At 35.4% G+C, this 19,036-nt stretch overlaps 2 protein-coding genes across 3 annotated transcripts; both read right to left on the bottom strand.

Annotated features, from left to right (window-relative positions):
• Positions 1 to 5,001: 5,001 nt before the first annotated feature.
• LOC115450140 (oxygen-dependent choline dehydrogenase-like) lies at positions 5,002 to 8,232 on the bottom strand. Its single transcript, XM_037442418.1, has 4 exons — positions 8,221 to 8,232; positions 7,030 to 7,162; positions 6,545 to 6,684; positions 5,002 to 6,392 (listed from the first exon to the last, which is right to left on the bottom strand). Exons 1-4 carry the CDS (start codon positions 8,230 to 8,232, stop codon positions 5,592 to 5,594), a joined length of 1,086 nt encoding a protein of 361 aa, XP_037298315.1. The 3' UTR covers positions 5,002 to 5,591.
• Positions 8,233 to 9,581: 1,349 nt separating this feature from the next.
• LOC115450139 (glucose dehydrogenase [FAD, quinone]) lies at positions 9,582 to 15,945 on the bottom strand. Of its 2 annotated transcripts, none has more exons than XM_037442153.1 (4): positions 15,881 to 15,945; positions 11,873 to 12,015; positions 11,626 to 11,765; positions 9,582 to 11,195 (listed from the first exon to the last, which is right to left on the bottom strand). In XM_037442153.1, exons 1-4 carry the CDS (start codon positions 15,886 to 15,888, stop codon positions 9,660 to 9,662), a joined length of 1,827 nt encoding a protein of 608 aa, XP_037298050.1. In that variant the 5' UTR covers positions 15,889 to 15,945; the 3' UTR covers positions 9,582 to 9,659. The 2 variants fall into 2 exon arrangements, with proteins under 2 accessions (XP_037298050.1, XP_037298051.1); XM_037442154.1 differs by lacking the exon at positions 15,881 to 15,945 and adding an exon at positions 13,193 to 13,216.
• Positions 15,946 to 19,036: the final 3,091 nt, after the last annotated feature.

Raw genomic sequence — 19,036 nt, forward strand, 5'->3', positions numbered from 1 at the left:
AACATAAGCCATATTTGTTCAACTATACGTGTTAAAAAGAGTGTTACCACGACCGAGTTGAGAAAAAAAATTGTTACAATTAATGTTGGCAACAATGATCTTTATATAATGTAAATAATACAAAGAACAGAAATAAACGTACCGCTAATTGGACCTTTCAGCATATTTTAATTATTATTTTAATTAGAAATATGAGCATTTCTTCCAATTTTTTATATCTATCCCATGAACCTTTTTAATCTCTTCATCACGCTTTTCGGCCATCATGATAGTTGGTGCGTTTGTGTTTCCACTTAGGCATCGCACTCCCGTCTATCACTCTAAGGCATTCAGTACCGTATACGAGAAACGAGACGTCTACTACGCCTCCTCCCTCAGGACCTATAGCACACGTCCCCAAAGAATGCCACAAAGTAGTAACCATAATATACAAAATATTACATTTCCAGAATTCATGAGCGTTTGTTTTTAAATGATGACATTGACTCAAAGAGACGAAGACTGTAGCAACAACTTTTCTCACGGCGATGTGTTGAGAACAGTCAGATAATCTTCCACATATCGCGCGTGTTTTTCCAAATCGCTCTGGATCATGAAATGTCCATTAAAAATAAGGGCCTTTCCCTCCGGGTCTTTGGATTTCAAACAAACTCTTCCGCTGGAAGCTGGATGCAATAACGTGATAATCGCCGAAAGTATTTGATTTTTCTGCATCATCTCCGCTATTTTAAGACAATAATCATCCTGATATCTAACTGTGTAGCCACAATACGTCGTAAATATAGAAGAACTGACGCGAAGTGGAAGAGCTTAGTTTGATAATCAGGAAAAGTTTGCGACTTATTCAACGTAACGTGACTTGAATGCCCATTTCTTCCAAATATTCCTGAGGTCTGACGCCGGATAATATTAACAGTTGAGGACTGTTGATTGCTCCACCCGTAAGTATTACTTCTTTATCAGCTTTTAGATTTACAAGGTTTCGAAATGGAAGTTTGACTTCTACACCATTTGCCAACATGTTTTCTTCAAATAGAATTTTTTGCAATTAGTATTCGTCAACACTCATAGATTTTAACGGTCTTTTATAGGTCTGAGGAATGCAACTGACGTGCTCTGTCGAGTCTTATTGTCTTTAGTAAATATAGGTAAGGAGTATCCTAACTGTTCGTATCCATTAGTATCAACTAGAATTTCATGCCCATTCTCTTTGAACGCTTCGCAATCGTTTTCTACTTTTCCTTGCCAGAGTGGCCGAGTCACGCCTAGATATCCATCTGTACGGTGTAGATCAGCTGCAAGGCTTGCCAATATTTTCTCTGAATGTAAGCGCTCCCTCCTTATAAAGTAACGCAGGACGGAGTCCCAAATATTTATGAATACACAAACAACATCTGGTTACTGTTACATGAAACGGCAAAATTTAGAAAAAAAAATATCAACGCACCGAATCTGCGGTGATAGGTTAATGAGGGATAGTCCCCCGCCTCCACTAGTATAACAAGACACGGGATCGATTGATGAATGTAAAACTCCGTTTTGATTTTTTTTTCAAATAAACCTTTATTTCTTCTTACACGTACTAAACTATTTTTTTATCATTTTTCCGCCAATCACACTCCAATCTCCATCTTGACTTACTCGTCTCTTCTCTCTTTTTTCATTATATACTTTTGACTCACTCACGCAAACCACGTTCCATTTCATACATGTTCTATATTTTACTTTAATGTGCAGGCTCATTTATGCCAGACCAGTGTTTGGCGCAGACGCTGGTCCAGGGCTCATAACACTATTTCAATCGTAAAGGAATAGTAACCAAGCACTATTAAATTTCAGTTTAAATAAAAGAAGCATTAAAGCAGAAATATAACAACCAGAATCTGTAAATTATGAGACTCCAACGTTTCATAGTTCTAGTCATTGCTTTTTACTCACTGGTTACTGGTGGTAGGTCTCTCAAATATGAGAGTCCGCCTGCTTAGGTACCACCGCAATGTCTACTTCAGCCACCAAGCAGCAGTGTGTAATCACTGTTATGTTCTGGTTTGAAAGGCATTGTAGGCAGTGTAACTACTGGACATAATAAGATTTAGAATGTCATGTCTCAGGATAGCGAGCGCAATGGAATATTAAACAATACATTATAATTCAAGCTGTTCGATGGTATTTCTACTGTTTATGGGCTGTGGTATCGCTTACCATCAGGCGACCGGTAAACTCATCTCGTCATTTAAAGCAATAAAAATAAACAATAAATCTATCTCCTGTTTGGGGCAGTCGATTACAATGAAAAGAGCGATTTACTTTGTTATAGGACCACATTTGTAGGAACAATACACCAACCATAACATCTAATCTGAGTGTAGCGAACAGGATTAGTGCTGATTCAAACAGCTGGAGTGGACCGTTTAACAAACTCCACCAAACCACTGACCACTGACCCTGTCAGCTCCATTCGGTATTGAAAATTCCAAGTCACTTTAAACGGAAGAAATTTGTGAACGCACTGTAGTAGATTCAAAATTGCACCTCACAGTTAAGTAAAATTGAGATTTGTAGAACATTAAAAATTCCACTACCTACTTTCGGCGCCACTGTATTCTGGCTTGTATTATAAAGATCTGAAGGCCTACAATAATGTGTTGAATTAAAACTGCGTCACGTTTATCGTACTCCGGATGGTAAAACTAGTTTAATACAAAGAATTACCTTGACAAAGGATATGAGAGATACATACACCAATTAGTTCAATGTGTAATGAAAAATAATTGAGTAATAAAAAAACTTTGAATATTGAGATACTGCTGCTGTGTATATTGAGTTTCTGCAAATCTGGAAGAAATAAGATAGCAAATATTATACAATTTGATTCGTTTTTATGCTTTAGTTATAACAAAATCGAAAGTAAGTAAGTTAATGTATCCAAGGACCGTTTTTATAACTCAATCTCAACTTTGAGTAAGTTCAAGTAGACAATTCATGCATTCAACTATTCAATAAGCCAAGCTTAAGTTGGTGTTTAAGTGCGTGTACTCAGCTGACTCAGCGCACGAAACTGCGCGGTCCAAATACATTATAATATGCTGGGATTTAAATATCATTTGCGATGTTGTGGATATTTGTTTACTACCTATAAATACCAATGACGTTAAGATGCTCACATCTTGACAACGTCTCAGCTAATATAATCCTTCGGAAACTGCATTGCATTTATTAATACTGCTCTAAGATTTATTACATTTGTAAAAAATTTATTTAGATATTTTCAATGCGAGCTTGGTAAAAGAAATGCTAAGTCGGTATAATAATAGGTAATATTACCCGGATTTTATCAATTTTTATAAAAAAAAAATTAATACGAATTTGGCAAAGGAAATCTTAAGTAGGTATAATAATAGTAAATGTTACCCATGATGACCGTAACCCTCATTATAGCGCTTGAGTGCGAATGAAATAATGGTTTACGTCCGTAAATTTCCTTAGGGATATTATTGGGATCTATACTGACAATATAAAACTGGACAAGTTGTTTGAACGCACTAATCTCAGGAACTACTAAACCGATTATGAATTGTTTTTCAGTAATAGGAACTTTACTTTCGAAGTGTTACAAGACTACTTTTGTTCTAGAAATATTTATCCCGGTGTTGACGACAAGCTCGTTCTCAACCACGTTAAATTAAAAATAGGCGTTATAAGAAAAATATTCACATACGACGAAGAACTCTCAAGGGACAAGTAAGTAAATAAAAACGACATTTTATAAAGGGATCGGCATTTAAATAATTAAAAAACAAAACCAAATTCACCAATAAGTATTTGCGTGGCCAACACCCGTTTTTTTGCACGCATGCTGACCGCGGGCAAAGGTTATTTTATCGTCGGTTCTTTGGTGGTTATCAATTATATGTAGCATTCAAAGCAGGTAACGTAATGTGTCGGAAAAGTTCTTGTAGGCCGTCTTTCTCAAGTCTCTATGGATAGTTGCCACTGCGATATACTATATCCAAGAATAAAATACAAAATTACTGTCATAAAAACTAATTTCGAAATTCGATTCATCAAATATTATATTTTTCTTTTCAATGACAATCCTAAAGAATTCGGTCTCAGCAAACATAGTCCGAAATAAAAAAATCTTAAACGTTAATTCTTTTATTACTTTCCTTAAAAATGTCATTTGTTTCCAAAGTAAATAAAGAAATTTATACAACGCAAATATCATCTGAATTTTAAAATTATGCATTACTTCTTCCTTTATTGATAAAATTGTTTTTAATGTAAAAGTTGTTTAATCTCGCGGCTTCGCCTGCTTGCAATAGCTTTTGCAGGGTAACAGTGGTACATATTTTGCCAGGTACAAAATTTTCATCGAAATCCGTTAAGAAAGTTTTGATAGTATCACTTTCAAACAGATGTAGTGGGAGATTTGATTTATAATATTTTAAAAGGATGTTTATATCGACATAAGAAAATCATCACGTCAGTATAATAGGTCGATGAACAATATATTTTTTTGTTATTTTCATACCCAATTCACTCTTGACTAATCCATACATAATATCATATATGATAAATGATCAGCAATAAGACTTTATTAGCATATTTATTTAAAACGTATAATTCCGATAAAGAGTGTCACCTTCTCGTGCCAAAATCACAGCTTGCATACTTCTAGGCATGCTTTCCACTATATTTTTAACTAGCTTTGTAGAATACGTACCCACTGTTCTGAAATTTTATTAAATATACTTTATATTTAATAAAATATATATATTTATGTATATTAAGAAACAAATGCTATTAAAGTATAAAGCACAGTAATAAATCACGCATATTATTTGAGCGTCTTAAAATATACGTATTCCATGAGCCTTTTTAATCTCATCAGCGCCCTTCTCGGCCATCATGATAATTGGCGCGTTTGTGTTTCCACTAACTATCTTCGGCATCGCACTCCCATCTATCACTCGAAGGCCTTTCGTACCGTAAACGAGGAACGAAGCATCTACTACACCTTCTCCCTCAGGCCCCATGGCACACGTCCCTACAGGATGCCACAAAGTAGTGACCATGTTCAAAATGTAGCATTTCCAATACTCAGGAGTGTTCATTGTATAATCTTTACATTGATCAATGGAAACAAAAACTTTTGCATCAATTTTTCTCATTTGCGTTGTATTTAAAATAGTAAGAAAATCTTCCACACTCTTCATATGTTTTTTCAAATCGTTCAGGTTCGTATAATAACCGTTATATATAAGTACTTTCTCCTCTGGGTCCTTGCTTTTTAAATAAATCCTTCCTCTGGACTCTGGATGAAATAGAGTGACACCTGTGAAAAGTAAATGATTTGTCCTCCCGATCTGGACCATTCCACGACAAATTTCATCATCATATCTAAACACGTGGCTACACATGACTGCAGGTATGATAGAATCGACACCTATAGATAAGGCGTAAGTTTGATAATCAGGAAAAGTTTGCGATTTATTCAACGCCACGTGTCCTATAAACGCGGGGATAGGAAATTTATCCAAATTTGTTATTAATTCTACATCAGCAAACAATGATGAAGTATTCTTGCCTTAATTTATAAATATTGGAACTGTGGGGTGGTCCTGGAGATTTTCGCCTACATTTGGTGCATCGAGTAAAACTTGTATGCCCATTTCTTCCAAATGTTTTTTGGGTCCGACGCCAGATAACATTAATAATTGTGGACTGTTAATATCTCCACCCGAAAGTATTACTTCTTTATTAGCCATCAGATTTATAATTTTTCCGTTTGGAAGCTTGACCTCTACACCAATAGCTCGCATGTTTTCATCAAATAGAATCTTCCTGCAAAAAGTGTTAGTCAATACTCGTATATTTTCACGGTCTTTTATAGGCCTGAGGAATGCAACTGACGTACTCTGTCGAGTCTTATTGTCTATGGTAAATGTAGGTAAGGAGTATCCTAACTGTTCGTATCCATTCGTATCAACTAGAATTTCATGCCCATTCTCTTTGAACGCTTCTAAATCATTTCCTACTTTTTCTTGCCAGAGTGGCCGAGTCACACCTAGAAATCCATCTGTACCGTGCAGATCAGCTGAATGGCTCGCCAATATTTCCTCGGAACGAAGGCGCTCGCTCTTTATAAAGTAAGTTAGGACAGAGTCCCAAGACCATCCCTCCAGTCCACTTTCTTCCCATTCGTCGTAGTCCTTCTTATTACCCCTAACGTAAAGCATGTAATTAGCGCCACTGGAGCCTCCGAGCATTTTGCCTCTGGTGAGGTGTATGTTCTTTGATTTGTGCGCTTGGCTTGTGTATCCATCGTCGACTGTGTAATAGTTCCAGTCTTCGAAAGAGTAGTCCACGAGGGAATACAAACCCGGTACCTGGAAAATGTGTGACTAATATAATAAAATGGTTTTTCAATTATATCTTATGAAATGTTATATCATCCCTCACTTAATATTATCACATGGGACTGAATCTTACCACCAGATTAATAAAGTTACTTTTCTAAGAAGAAAAAATTATAACTCACTGTAGATTCAATAGAGGGATAGGTCCCCGCCTCCACTAGTATGACCGTCCAGTTGCTGATCTCAGTCAGTCTGTTGGCCAGCACGCAGCCCGCCGAACCAGCGCCTACTATAATGAAGTCGGCATGTTCCCCATCTGAAACTTTATAGGACGAAAACTTTAAAATTGCTATAGCGGTCGTTCGAATAGATAGTATTAAGTTTATTATTTTTTAGAGTATTCTAAGTGCCTGGACTATGATTCTGTAAGTAATTAATCCACGATGAAGATAGCATTTTTACAAATTACGCATAAACGTATCTATTATCTTGCAAAATAACCGTAAAAGGCATTTTTGCTTTTGCGTTTTATGTAGTGAGTGACATTGTGGCAGGCTCAATACAATCTCATTTTGAGGAGGATAATAAGTAGCTACAATATCTTTTAAAGTTAGTCTTGGACAAATATAATCACTTATCTCAGGGCGATAGTGTCGACTCTACCAACCTTTGGAAGAGTAATCCGGCGGGTAAACTGAAGCATTCAAATTCAGGGTCGCATACAAGGCCAATGCAGATTGTATCCACTGAATTAGAGGACTACCTCTAGAGCGCTCGACAGAGAACCAAGAAAGTCCATCCTGTGTAAAAAAAATAAAATATACAGATAGTAAAAGCGGACCATTTTAATAGCCAATACAACCCCTAGGGCGCGGTAGTTTTGACTGTAGTTGCTATCACGTATACAACCGACTATCTTTTGCTCGCGGCTTCGGCCGCATGGAAGAGTTTTCGGGGATACATTTTTTTCCGACTTATTTGGTATGTATGGTTATAGTTATGACTGTTGGCTCGTTTTTTTATTTTTTACTTGACATGTATCGTTATCTTATGACCAAATTATACAAAATCATAATAAATTGTAGCCTATATGTTATTTTGAACAAATGAACAGGAATACATATATCCACCCTCATAAACATTCACATTTATAGTATTAGTAGGATGATAAGTTATAAGCTGTTATTTCACTTTGTATGATAAGAAGGGTTTCTAAGGATCTTAATTATTTCACCCCATGTTCTTGCGAATCTCTGTTTCTTTTAAAGCCAACATCGCAAGAATATTGATATGATTCTTCTGATATTGTGGGTTTTTATGAGCGGTGAAGGTCTCTCAACATCAGGAGATGCACCTGCTTCTACCCTGGATTATGTTTCTAGAAAATATTATGCAGTTGCGAAACCACACTTCTAATATTTGTGTTTAAACGTTTAGGTGTGTACTTACTGTTTGCTTTTGGTAGAATTGGGCCTGTGTATCTCAAATTGTCTGATCTAAGACTATAACTTTGGTTTAATTTGATGCAGAGATATTTAAAAAAAAAAAAAAAAAATCACATATACTCTTTAAAACGTACATAATTAATGCAGCAGCTAATGCAGCTGGATTCATTTATACCCTAATTTGTCATCATTGACATGCTGTAAAGATGATGCAGGTAAACATAATTTTTATAATTGAGATAATAATTTTATTACGTTGTATTATAAATATCTTTATTTTTGTCACAGCTTCCAAGGAAAGGTGAAAGAAGGGCAAGCTATTGTTAATCCCATTCTTTATATATGGGTGATAGAGCGATTACTAGGCATTATGCAGTGCCGGTTTGAAGAAAAGTGGGAGAGGTTTCTTTTACCCAGAGCGCCATATGCTCTGCCTCGGACGTAATCATCAACATAGAGATTAGGCCCAGAATTTACTTGGACCAAAATAAAGATCGGAGGAAAAAAAGACATAATTTTTTTTCCGGAGGTCACCCGAATACGTAGGATAAAAAATAACATCGATTCAGCATAAACATTATATTCGTTAGATGAATATAATGTTTATGAATATAATAGATCGGCTCGATAGTAGAAGTAAATATTATGTTGAATTTTTGGCTTAAATACATATTAAGTTCTTTATAATCAAAGCATAAATCTAAATGCAAAATTTTTATTACATTATCTCGTACAAAATATATCAGAAATTAGTTACAGGTACAGGCATTTGATGTGGCACATCGGGCAGAAGAATAAGACTTTCAGCAAAATTCGGCTAGGTTCGGTTTTGTAGAGCGTTGTCTTTGTCGCACAGTGATCAGGCAGCTTGGTATGTATATAGAGTAGTTAAAACCGATGGTGATTATAAAAGATTAAAACCGAATTATGTAAGCATACAAAACTGTTATACAACAATTTATTTATATGTTTTTATCCAAAACACCTATATTTAGAGAATTTACAAAATCAATAAAAGTAATTACGTATTATTATTCTCTAATGAAAGAAAGTGAAATTGAAATTAAAAAAAAAATATTGAAACGGAAACCCGTCTGTCTAATAATTCTGCGCAATGTTTTCTCAGATCCTCTAAAATCGATAGCTTCAAATAATTTTAATTTCAGTGATTTTACTGTCGGTAACTCGTGAAACCGCAAATGAAAATCATAAATCATTTTTCTAATTACGTCATAATCAAAACTATCGAGGTGTAAAAGATATTATTTTTTCGCTTTTCCCTTTTTTGGAGTGCCAAATTTGTGTGAAGTTGTTGGTGTTTCATCTTCATTACCAATCTCGATTAAAATTCGGTTTAAAGTCCTTCTTGACACTCCCGTAGCTTCTGCAACTCGGTCTTGAATTTTTTTGAAATAGTTGCTGTCACTACTCTTTTTAAACAATTCAACTTCATTCAGGAAATACTTTATATACGTTATAAACAATTTCACGAGACTGGCCATGCAAAGGCTTACCTTTCTTAATCTTAGATTCGGATGCTATGTCAAAAAAATAGAAATAATGGTTTTAACAACTCTATATTTATATTTGTAAATGAAAGCGTCTGTACTCTGCAATGGTTAAAGTGCGACTGACAGCACATCACGTAATTGCGATAGACAAAGATAACGCTTTACAAAACCGAATCTAGCCGAATATCTCGTTCTTGTTTCCGACGTGCCAAATCAAATGACTATACCTGTACATGTTTTGTTTGTTACCAAATAAAACTGAATTCGAATGCTAAACTTTTTATTGAACAAAACAAATATTTGACACAAAACCGATACCTCGAAAATAAATTAATTACTACTTAAATACGAATTCCATGAGCCTTTTTGATGTCATCAGCGCCCTTCTCAGCCATCATGATGATTGGCGCGTTTGTGTTTCCACTAACTATCTTCGGCATCGCACTCCCATCTATCACTCGAAGGCCTTTGGTACCGTAAACTAGGAACGAAGCATCTACTACACCTTCTCCCTCAGGCCCCATGGCACACGTCCCTACAGAATGCCACAGAGAGGAAACCATGTTCAATACGTAGCATTTCCAAAACTCATGAGTGTTCATTGTTAAATCTTTACATTGACTTATAGAACCAAAAACAGTTGCATTAAGTTTTCTCATATATGTAGTGTTTAAAACAGTCAAGAAGTCCTCCACACTGTGCGCATGTTTATCTAAATCATTTTGGTTCGTGTAATAGCCGCTATATATAAGTGCTTTCTCCTCCGGATCTTTGCTGTTCAGATAGATCCTTCCTGTGGAATTAGGATGAAGTAGAGTGACACCTGTGAAAAGTATTTGATTTGTCTTCCCGATCTTGACCATTTGACGACAGATATCATCATCATATCTAAATATATAGCTACACATGACTGCAGGTATTATGGAACCGGCACCTATAGGGAAGGAGAATGTTTGATAATCAGGAACAGTTTGCGATTTGTTCAAAGCGACTTGACCCATTAACGCGGGGACAGGAAATTTATCCAAATTTTTTAGTAACTCTACATTAGCACGCAACTTTGAAGTACTCTTCCCTTTATTTATAATAATTGGGACTGTGGGGTGGTCCTGCATATTTTTACCTACATTTGGAGAATCGTGTAAAACTTGTATGCCCATTTCATCTAAATGTTTTTTGGGTCCAACACCGGATAACATTAATAGGTGTGGGCTATTGAAAGCTCCGCCAGAAAGTATTACTTCTTTATCAGCCATTAGATTTTCAATATTTCCATTTGGAAGCTTGACCTCTACACCGATGGCTCGCATGTTTTCATCAAATAGAATCTTTCTGCAATAAGTTTTCGTCAATACTCGCAGATTTTTACGGTCTTTTATAGGTCTGAGAAATGCAACTGACGTGCTCTGTCGAATCTTATTGTCTACGGTGTAAGTAGGTAAGGAGTATCCTAACTGTTCGTATCCATTAGTATCAATTAAAATTTCATGCCCGTTTTCCTTGAACGCTTCTAAGTCGTTTTCTACTCTTCCTTGCCAGAGTGGCCGAGTGACGCCTAAATATCCATCTGTACCGTGTAGACCAGCTGAAGGGCTTGCCAATATTTCCTCTGAACGCAGGCGCTCGCTCTTTAAAAAGTAAGGTAGGACAGAGTCCCAAGACCATCCCTGCAGTCCGTTTTCTTCCCATTCGTCGTAGTCCCTCTTGTTACCTCTAACGTAAAACATGTAATTAGCGCCGCTGGATCCACCAGCCATTTTGCCTTTAGTCATGTGAATATTCTTGGATTTGTGCGCTTGACTCGAGTACCCATCGTCGACGGTATAGTAGTTCCAGTCTTCGTAAGAGTAGTCTACGAGTGGGAACGTTCCGGGTACCTGGCAATTTAATGAATAAATATTATACTATGTTGGTTATTGAGCATAATATACTGGCTATAAATCGAGTTCGCCGTGGCAGATGTCCCGCAAAAAGGCTATAAAATTGGTAGACTCGTTATCTAAGTCAGTATCAATTGAATCACTAAGCTGCTATGTGCTCACGAAATTAATCAAAATATGTAGACGAGAAATTATGTTGTTTAACTTTTACTTTATAAGAATATGTTTTCTTAGATTTGAAGTAATTTGGACTGGCGGGGTTACCGATTTTTAACTAGGGTGAGTTGCTAGAATTACGGGAGATTGATATAAATATTGAAATTGTCGTTGCTTTGATATATGTGTATTCATGCTGTACATAATGTTGTGTAGTTATTTCGGCTAATATAACCACGCTCTGTTCAAAGCATGCGGAATATCAACTCACCGTAGATTGAACAGAGGGATAGTCCCCTGCCTCCACCAGCATTACCGTCCAGTTACCTATCTCAGTCAGTCTGTTGGCCAGCACACAGCCAGCCGAGCCAGCGCCTACTATAATAAAGTCAGCACGCTCCCCATCTGAAACTTTATACAAGAGAAAACTATAAATAGGTAGTTCAATAATCGTGTATATGAAATATGTATGACGGGACAACTTCTACCAGACCCACTAATACACAATAATATCCTACCTTTAGAAGAGTAATCCGGCGGATAATCCGACTTGTTTAAATTCAGAGTCGCATACAAGGCTAAAGCAGTTTGTATCACCCGCACAAGAGGAGTCGTGAAGAACACGGCCAGAGCACTCGATATAGACGCAAGAAGGCCCATCCTGTGTAAACAATTCCAAATAGTTGTTGTTTTTATTTTTATTTATCAAGGAAACAAATAGGACAATATTACATAATATATAAACTAATAAATAACAATTTAAACTGATAAAATGGGTAACATACGATCTAATTTAGATACATATTACACATAAAAAAGACAGCAGATATAAACGAAGGAAAGGAAATAATACTAAACAATTAATATACAAAATTAAATATAAAGAGAAAAAAAGTACAATTTAATCGCTCAAGTAAATTAGATGAGAAATCTAAGACATTGTGAAGTATAATATTATGATCTATAATAGCCTCTTCGACTGATATAAGTGAAACGAATTTCACGGTTGGGGTTTCGGGGGCGAGTTTCCTATTTGATACGTAACCCTCCCCCCCCCCTTTGTTTTGTAAAGATCTTCACGCCGATAACACAAAAAATGCGCCTCATATAAATAAGTTCGGTGTTGGAAATTAGATACATTTTTAAATTATTTTATAATCAACTAGTTGACCCGACAGACGGTGTCCCGTCTTAACTATGAATTTGCAGCGCGCATTCTGTCAGTCGCTGACATTTATTTCAAACAATTGACAGTTATATAAAATTAATATTTTCGTTAAGTTTTCTTAAATTTTCTAATTTTCCGCGCATTTTTTTGAACCTTCTCATGACAATAACAAACACAACAAAAACAAATAGTGAAATCGGTCCAGCCGTTCACGCCTGATGGCGTGAATAAGGGAAATAGGGATTCATTTTTATATACATAGATTTTGCTCAGTTCCTGCATTGATTAGCGTAGTGATAAACTGGAGTTTTGGTACTATGACGTAATTTTATTCATTTTTGAGGCTCAGATTAAATTAATTTATTAATAATAATTATTTATTGTACTATTGTTACCTTTCCCTTCATAGCGAATGATTTAAAGTTGTTTTATTAAAATATACGCGGCCTGCATAGTAAAACGGACACGTTCTATAGATTTATTCTAAGTAATGAATGTGACATAGTTTGTTTGAGCGACACTTGAGTACAGTCAGGTATTTTTGATTCAAAACCTTTTGATGAACGGTTTGTTGTTTATCGGTCTGATTACAATTATTCGTGATTCCTTAAGTCGGACCCTAATATGTTACTTCATGTATATTTTTCGTATCTTTTGTAAAACTACTTACAATCTTTCATCGGCGTCCGGTCGACTCACTTGTACGGACTATAATAGTTGTATTTTGTAGTGGATTTTCGTCATGCGCACGGGCTGCACATGCGTGCACGCTGGCAGGCGTAGTTGTTCACGGTGAAGGGCCAGTAGCAAATTGATAGAGTGGGGCCCTCCCAGCATTAAAAATGTATATAACTAGCGGACTCGTGTGAGGCCCCGGGGTTGGAGAAAATAAGAGCCTCACCTAAAGCACCGCATTAGTTGAAACCAACCTAAGATCGTCAATGCCTATATAAATTTTGCCGCTTACCTGTATTTTAGATCACAATTGTATATTAATTTTCCTTTTTGGTGCCACTGAATCCAGCAGACCATGGCTTTTGCCGGTGATGCCACTCTAATATAGTTATGAAGAAATGTTTGAAAATAACCGGTCTAGTTTCTGCATTTTTCTTAAACAATATCTACTTGGTGCTGGTCGCCGGAGTCCGGTGGATGAGGGCGTCCCAGAACCGGTCCCTGTGGCGCTCAATGGGGGAGGTCTATGTCCAGCAGTGGAATCAAGGGCTAAAATGATGATGATGTTGAATATCTACTTACGTCAGAGAATCTTTCACCTCTAGGTGCTATTAAGAGGATTATCGATAATCGATGACCTGAGTTGAAACTTGTAGAGGATCTCCATATTGGTCCGATAGAAATATTTAAAAATCGGTTTTGTCTGGAAGTACATCTTTTCTTATAAAAAGAACTTTATACTCGGTTAACAAATTATTGAAATCTGAGCCAAAAAATAAATTAAAAGGGAAACACATTGAATTCAGAACCTCCTTCTATTTTTAACCGACTTCACAAAAGGAGGGGGTTATCAATTCGACGTGAATGTTTTTTTTTAATGTTTGTTACCTCAGAACTCGCTCATATATGAACCGATTTGGAATTATTTTTTTTTCAAAATCGCTTCAGTAGTTTCGTTTTAAAAATAGAAAAACTAGAATAATTATGTCGTCCAAGAAAACTAAATCGCTAATTTAGCTTGCTTGTGACGTTTTTAGTTATGTTTTTGGATTGAGTTTGGTTGAGTGTACTTCTTACATACTTATACATACAGCATAACTTTCCTCTTTTTCAGTGGTACGCAGAGGGGTAACATTTCAGCGCGATAGTCGTACTGTGTGTGAAACATTTCAGCTGTGTTTTAGCGTTGGGTTTAGTTGACTCTACTTCTTACATACATATATATAGCATCTCGCCTTTTCCCCTTTTTAGGGGTAGGCAGAGGTGTAACACCACAGCGCGATAGTCGTATTGTGAGCGAAATACAACTATTCCATCGACACATTCTATTTTTACTAACACAAAAAACAAAAATAATTTTAACAAAAATTAAACCGCCTTCAAAAAACACTCAAAACCAAAAAAATATTTCATATAATAGGTATATACTGGAAACCAATTTTGCAGTCGGTGCCTAATTAAAATTGCTAGTTAAGCTAGATTTTACGGATTTATGTCAAGCATGTTGATTTTACGATAATCGCATAAACGTGACAAGTCAGCCTGAAGTAGATCCATGTCAGTCCACGAATCTATTCTAGCAAAAATCTTCATATCATCTGCGAAGCAAAGGAGCCGAAATGTTTGAAAACAGGAATCTACGTCGTTTATGTAAATGGTAAACAATAGAGGGCCCAATAAAGATCCCTGGGGAACGCCACTAGGAATCTAAACCCAAGAAGATGAATAATTAATTAACACTATAAGTTGGAATCTGTTGCTGATGTATGAGGAAAACCATCTCAAGAGATCACGTCTAATGCCTAAGAGCTTGTCTAACAAAATATTATGATTTATCTAGTCAAACGCCTTACTGTAATCGGTATATAGGACATCTACCATCTGACCATTATCCATGGAGTCAGTTAGGAAATCATTTAAAAGGATTAGGTTGATGACTGTGAATCTTCCTAGCAGGAAACCATGTTGTATGGGGCTGAAGAAATTCCTTAAAGCCGAGTAAACTTGATCTTAAACAATACGCTCAAATACCTTCGCCACTAGTTTAGGTATTGGTCTATAATTAAGTACATCAGTTTTTGAACCTTTTTCGTGGACAGGTGTAATATAAATAGATTTCCAAATCTGAGGGACAACGCAACAAGTGAGAGATTTTTTTTAATAGTAAGGAAATGGGAATAGCAATCGTTTTGGCACATTTTATTAGAATTATGGGTGAAACTAAATCAGGCCACGCAGATTTAGGAGGGTCCAGAGTAGATAGATATTTTTTAATTGTGTTAATATTTAATTCTATTGCAGAAATATCAGATATTGTATTGGGATAAGAAGATGTAGAATATCTTTTAGAGACATAAGGACCGCTAAAGGATGAGTAGAAAAAAGAAGAAAATGCATTACAAATTGTTTCCCCAGAATTTACAGTAATGTTTCCGTATTTCAAGTTGCCAGGAATAGAATGGATTCTAGAACGATTATATTAGTTATCCGTGAACATCCATTTTCATGTTTATATTTTTTTTTTATTACATTGGTATTTTTTTAAACTCTATCATTGATACAGAATTTGAAATTTTCGGTTCCATAACGAATATAAAATTACGGTGCCTATATATAGAAATAACTTGCTATGCTAAATGAAAAACCAATATTTAACAAACATAAAATAAATTTAAATTCGTACCTGTACATTCATGCGATACCCTCGCCTGTTGAAATGTTAATATGGACAGTTGTGACTCCGCAACTGCCTTCGATGCAAACAAGCAGTGTAGAGCAGCCGCTTGTCATAAAACAATGATTTTTCTCCGCATCTGAACAATCATTATATTATGAAATGTAATAAAATCTTATGTTTGTTACCAAAAATTGTTAAACGGATTTGGAACATAGTATCCTGGATTAAATATATAATAAATTACCTTAAACCTCGGTAATGAGTTCCTCAATAATCAAGCTTTACGACACCTGTTTATTTGCATAGATTTTTTCACTAGATGGCGTTAATTTGATTTCCAAACATGCGCATACTAAGCCCCGGACATAACATATATTTTTGAAACCAATTAAAACACAGTTGAATAAAATATAAAACATTGAAACTTGATATATTGCGAACCATTAAGCTGCAATAAAAAACGTGATCCTGATGATGTTAGAACTATATAGAAGTGAAACTTCGTAAAATATTTGATAAAGTCAGTTTGTTTCGATCGCGGCGTAACTTTGTATATTATAATAAACGTTTAATTTTACATTTACCGTGATACAAGTAGCCTATGACGTATTATTAATCTATTGCAAAGTTTATCTGATTACCAAATTTCAGCTAAAACTGTACACTTACAGCAGATTCAGATTTTATTTCTCTTAAATATAGGAAGCTACATTACTCTTGAGTGCTATAGACTACTTTTTATTTCTTTTTCGCGCGGGCGGAACCGCGGGCAAATAGCTGCCACTGCTATATACTACCTTCGAAGAACAAAACACAATTACACACAATATATTCAATTCAATAAATATATATTAAATTATTCCTTTTAATGAAAATCCAAAAGAGTTGGGTTTAAACAAACACTGTTAGTAATGTTTAAAATTTCTTATACGTTAATTCTTTTGTAATTCTCTTTATAAAAGTAATTTGAAAATTTTTAATTTGTTACCAAAGTAAATAATATAATTTACACAGTGCAAATCATCAGAAATGTAATAATCCTACAATTATAATACGTTTTTTTATGAAAACCTTGCTTATGCTCCTGGCTTTGCCTGCTTGAAGTAGTTTTTGCGAGATAACAGTACCGCTATATATTTTGCCAGGATAAAGAGTACTTGGGGTACTTTTTATCCCAGGAAAATATACATGCCGGAAAAGCTTTTTCACAGAGGCGGAGCCGCAGACCAAACGTTGATTATTTTTAACGCTGATTGTCCTAATAACATCCTTATATATTCTCGTAGTCTTAGAATCCCCAAAATGCCTCACTACAAAGAAAAAATAATAAAATCAAGTACCTATTATTTTTGTTCAATTCATACACTATTTTTAATTATATAAATGGACAGCGCCATAATGAGAAAACAGGAAAATGTCTGTAATTAAATGTTCTATCTATAATACAATCGAATACGTTCTACACTCCTTTGTAAAAAAGGGCCCCTTAAGGAAATTTGCGTTCTAACGTCAATTTCAGTTAATTCAATTGAATTTAACTGTTTCATGTAAACTGTATACTTATATTCTTGTAATTTGATGTACGTGTCATTGGTTTTAGCAATTATTTAAATGTTCAGTATATATAAGAAAGTGGTGTTAGTTACACTATTTATAACTCAAGAACGGCTGAACCGATTTGGCTGAAAATTGGTGGAGAGGTAGCTATAGGATACTTTTATACCGTTCCCACGGGAACGGGACGTGACATATGAGATGGTATAAGAAAGCAAAATTTGGTATGGAGATAGTATAAGACCCTGGGAAGGTTATAGGCTACTATCCCGGGAAAACATATAGTGGGACTTTTATCCCGGAAAACTCTTTCATGCGGAAGAAGCCGCGAGCCAAAGCTAGTATTTTATTAATTTAATGTACAAATAATAAGTGGTCAGCAATACAAACAAGAAGACTTTATTAGTTGTTTTAATTAAAAATATTATATCCTAATAAGGAGTTCTAATACCTCCTCTCACCAAAATCACAGCTTGCTTCCTTCTGGGCTTGCTTTCAAAAATATTTTTAATGAGGTTGTTGAATATTTTCGCACTCTACTGCTATAACTTATTAGCTCTCTGATGTTTTGTGGAGCAGTTTGCACTGATTTTACCGGTCTCTTTAGAATATTTCAAACGTGCTCCATTGGATTAAGAATAGAACTTCAAGCTGGCCAACCTAAACGACAAATCCTAAGTTCTTGAATGTACGCTTCCATGTCACCAGAACGGTGAGCAGAAGCATAGTTTCCTATAAAAACGGAATCTTTTCCAAGACCAGTTAATGCGGGTTGTGCACATGGAATAAGGACTTCTATTATTTACCAGTGTACATTTAATATTCCGTTTTCTATGAAAACTGATTCCGTACATTCCGTCGAATTAATTGCTGCCTAAAACGCTTTGCCTGACCGTCCACAAGCTATATTCTACTCCTCTTACTTTTCAAGGCTCTTTTTTTGGCCTACACGATTAGACAACGCCTTACTCACCAAAGCGTTCATCTCGTTTTTCCATGTATCGTATTCTTCCCGAACCTGGTCTTCTTTGGCCGAACTAGTCTCTTGATAGGATGGACAAGTCCTCTGGACTGTTAAATGACTCACATTCAGCCGAACAAAGTTTACGAACAACTAACTTTGATTAGGACTATATTCCTATAATTTTACAGGTTCTTATCACTTTATCAGCCATATTAAGAAAATTTTATATAATGTAAAATGAAAGATTAAATTAAATAATTTGCATAAATTATCAAAAACGTTTTAAAATCTAAGCATTCGGTAAGTAACAGTCTCTTGCTAATAATAAAGTAATTATACATTTATCATTGGCTTGCTTTTGTTATTTAAAAAAATGTAACGTAAGCTACCATGCCAGAATACTTCAAATAATATGGTAAATTACACTATCAAATTAATTAAACTTCTTTCTGTAATCTTCATATAAATAGAGAAAAAAATCAAACGTTCCCGTTTTTTCTGCAAATCTGTATTATACCTTTATGTTACAGCTGGCCTTAATGCTTATATGCTTCCTTGAGATAACTTACAATATTTTTTAAAAATATTTGCCGATATACGGGCAATTACATGGCTGTAAGATATCGCTCCATTTAAACAATTGG

The sequence above is a fragment of the Manduca sexta genome, chromosome 24, assembly GCF_014839805.1.
Source record: "Manduca sexta isolate Smith_Timp_Sample1 chromosome 24, JHU_Msex_v1.0, whole genome shotgun sequence".
In the NCBI taxonomy this organism is placed as follows: Eukaryota; Metazoa; Arthropoda; class Insecta; order Lepidoptera; family Sphingidae; genus Manduca; species Manduca sexta.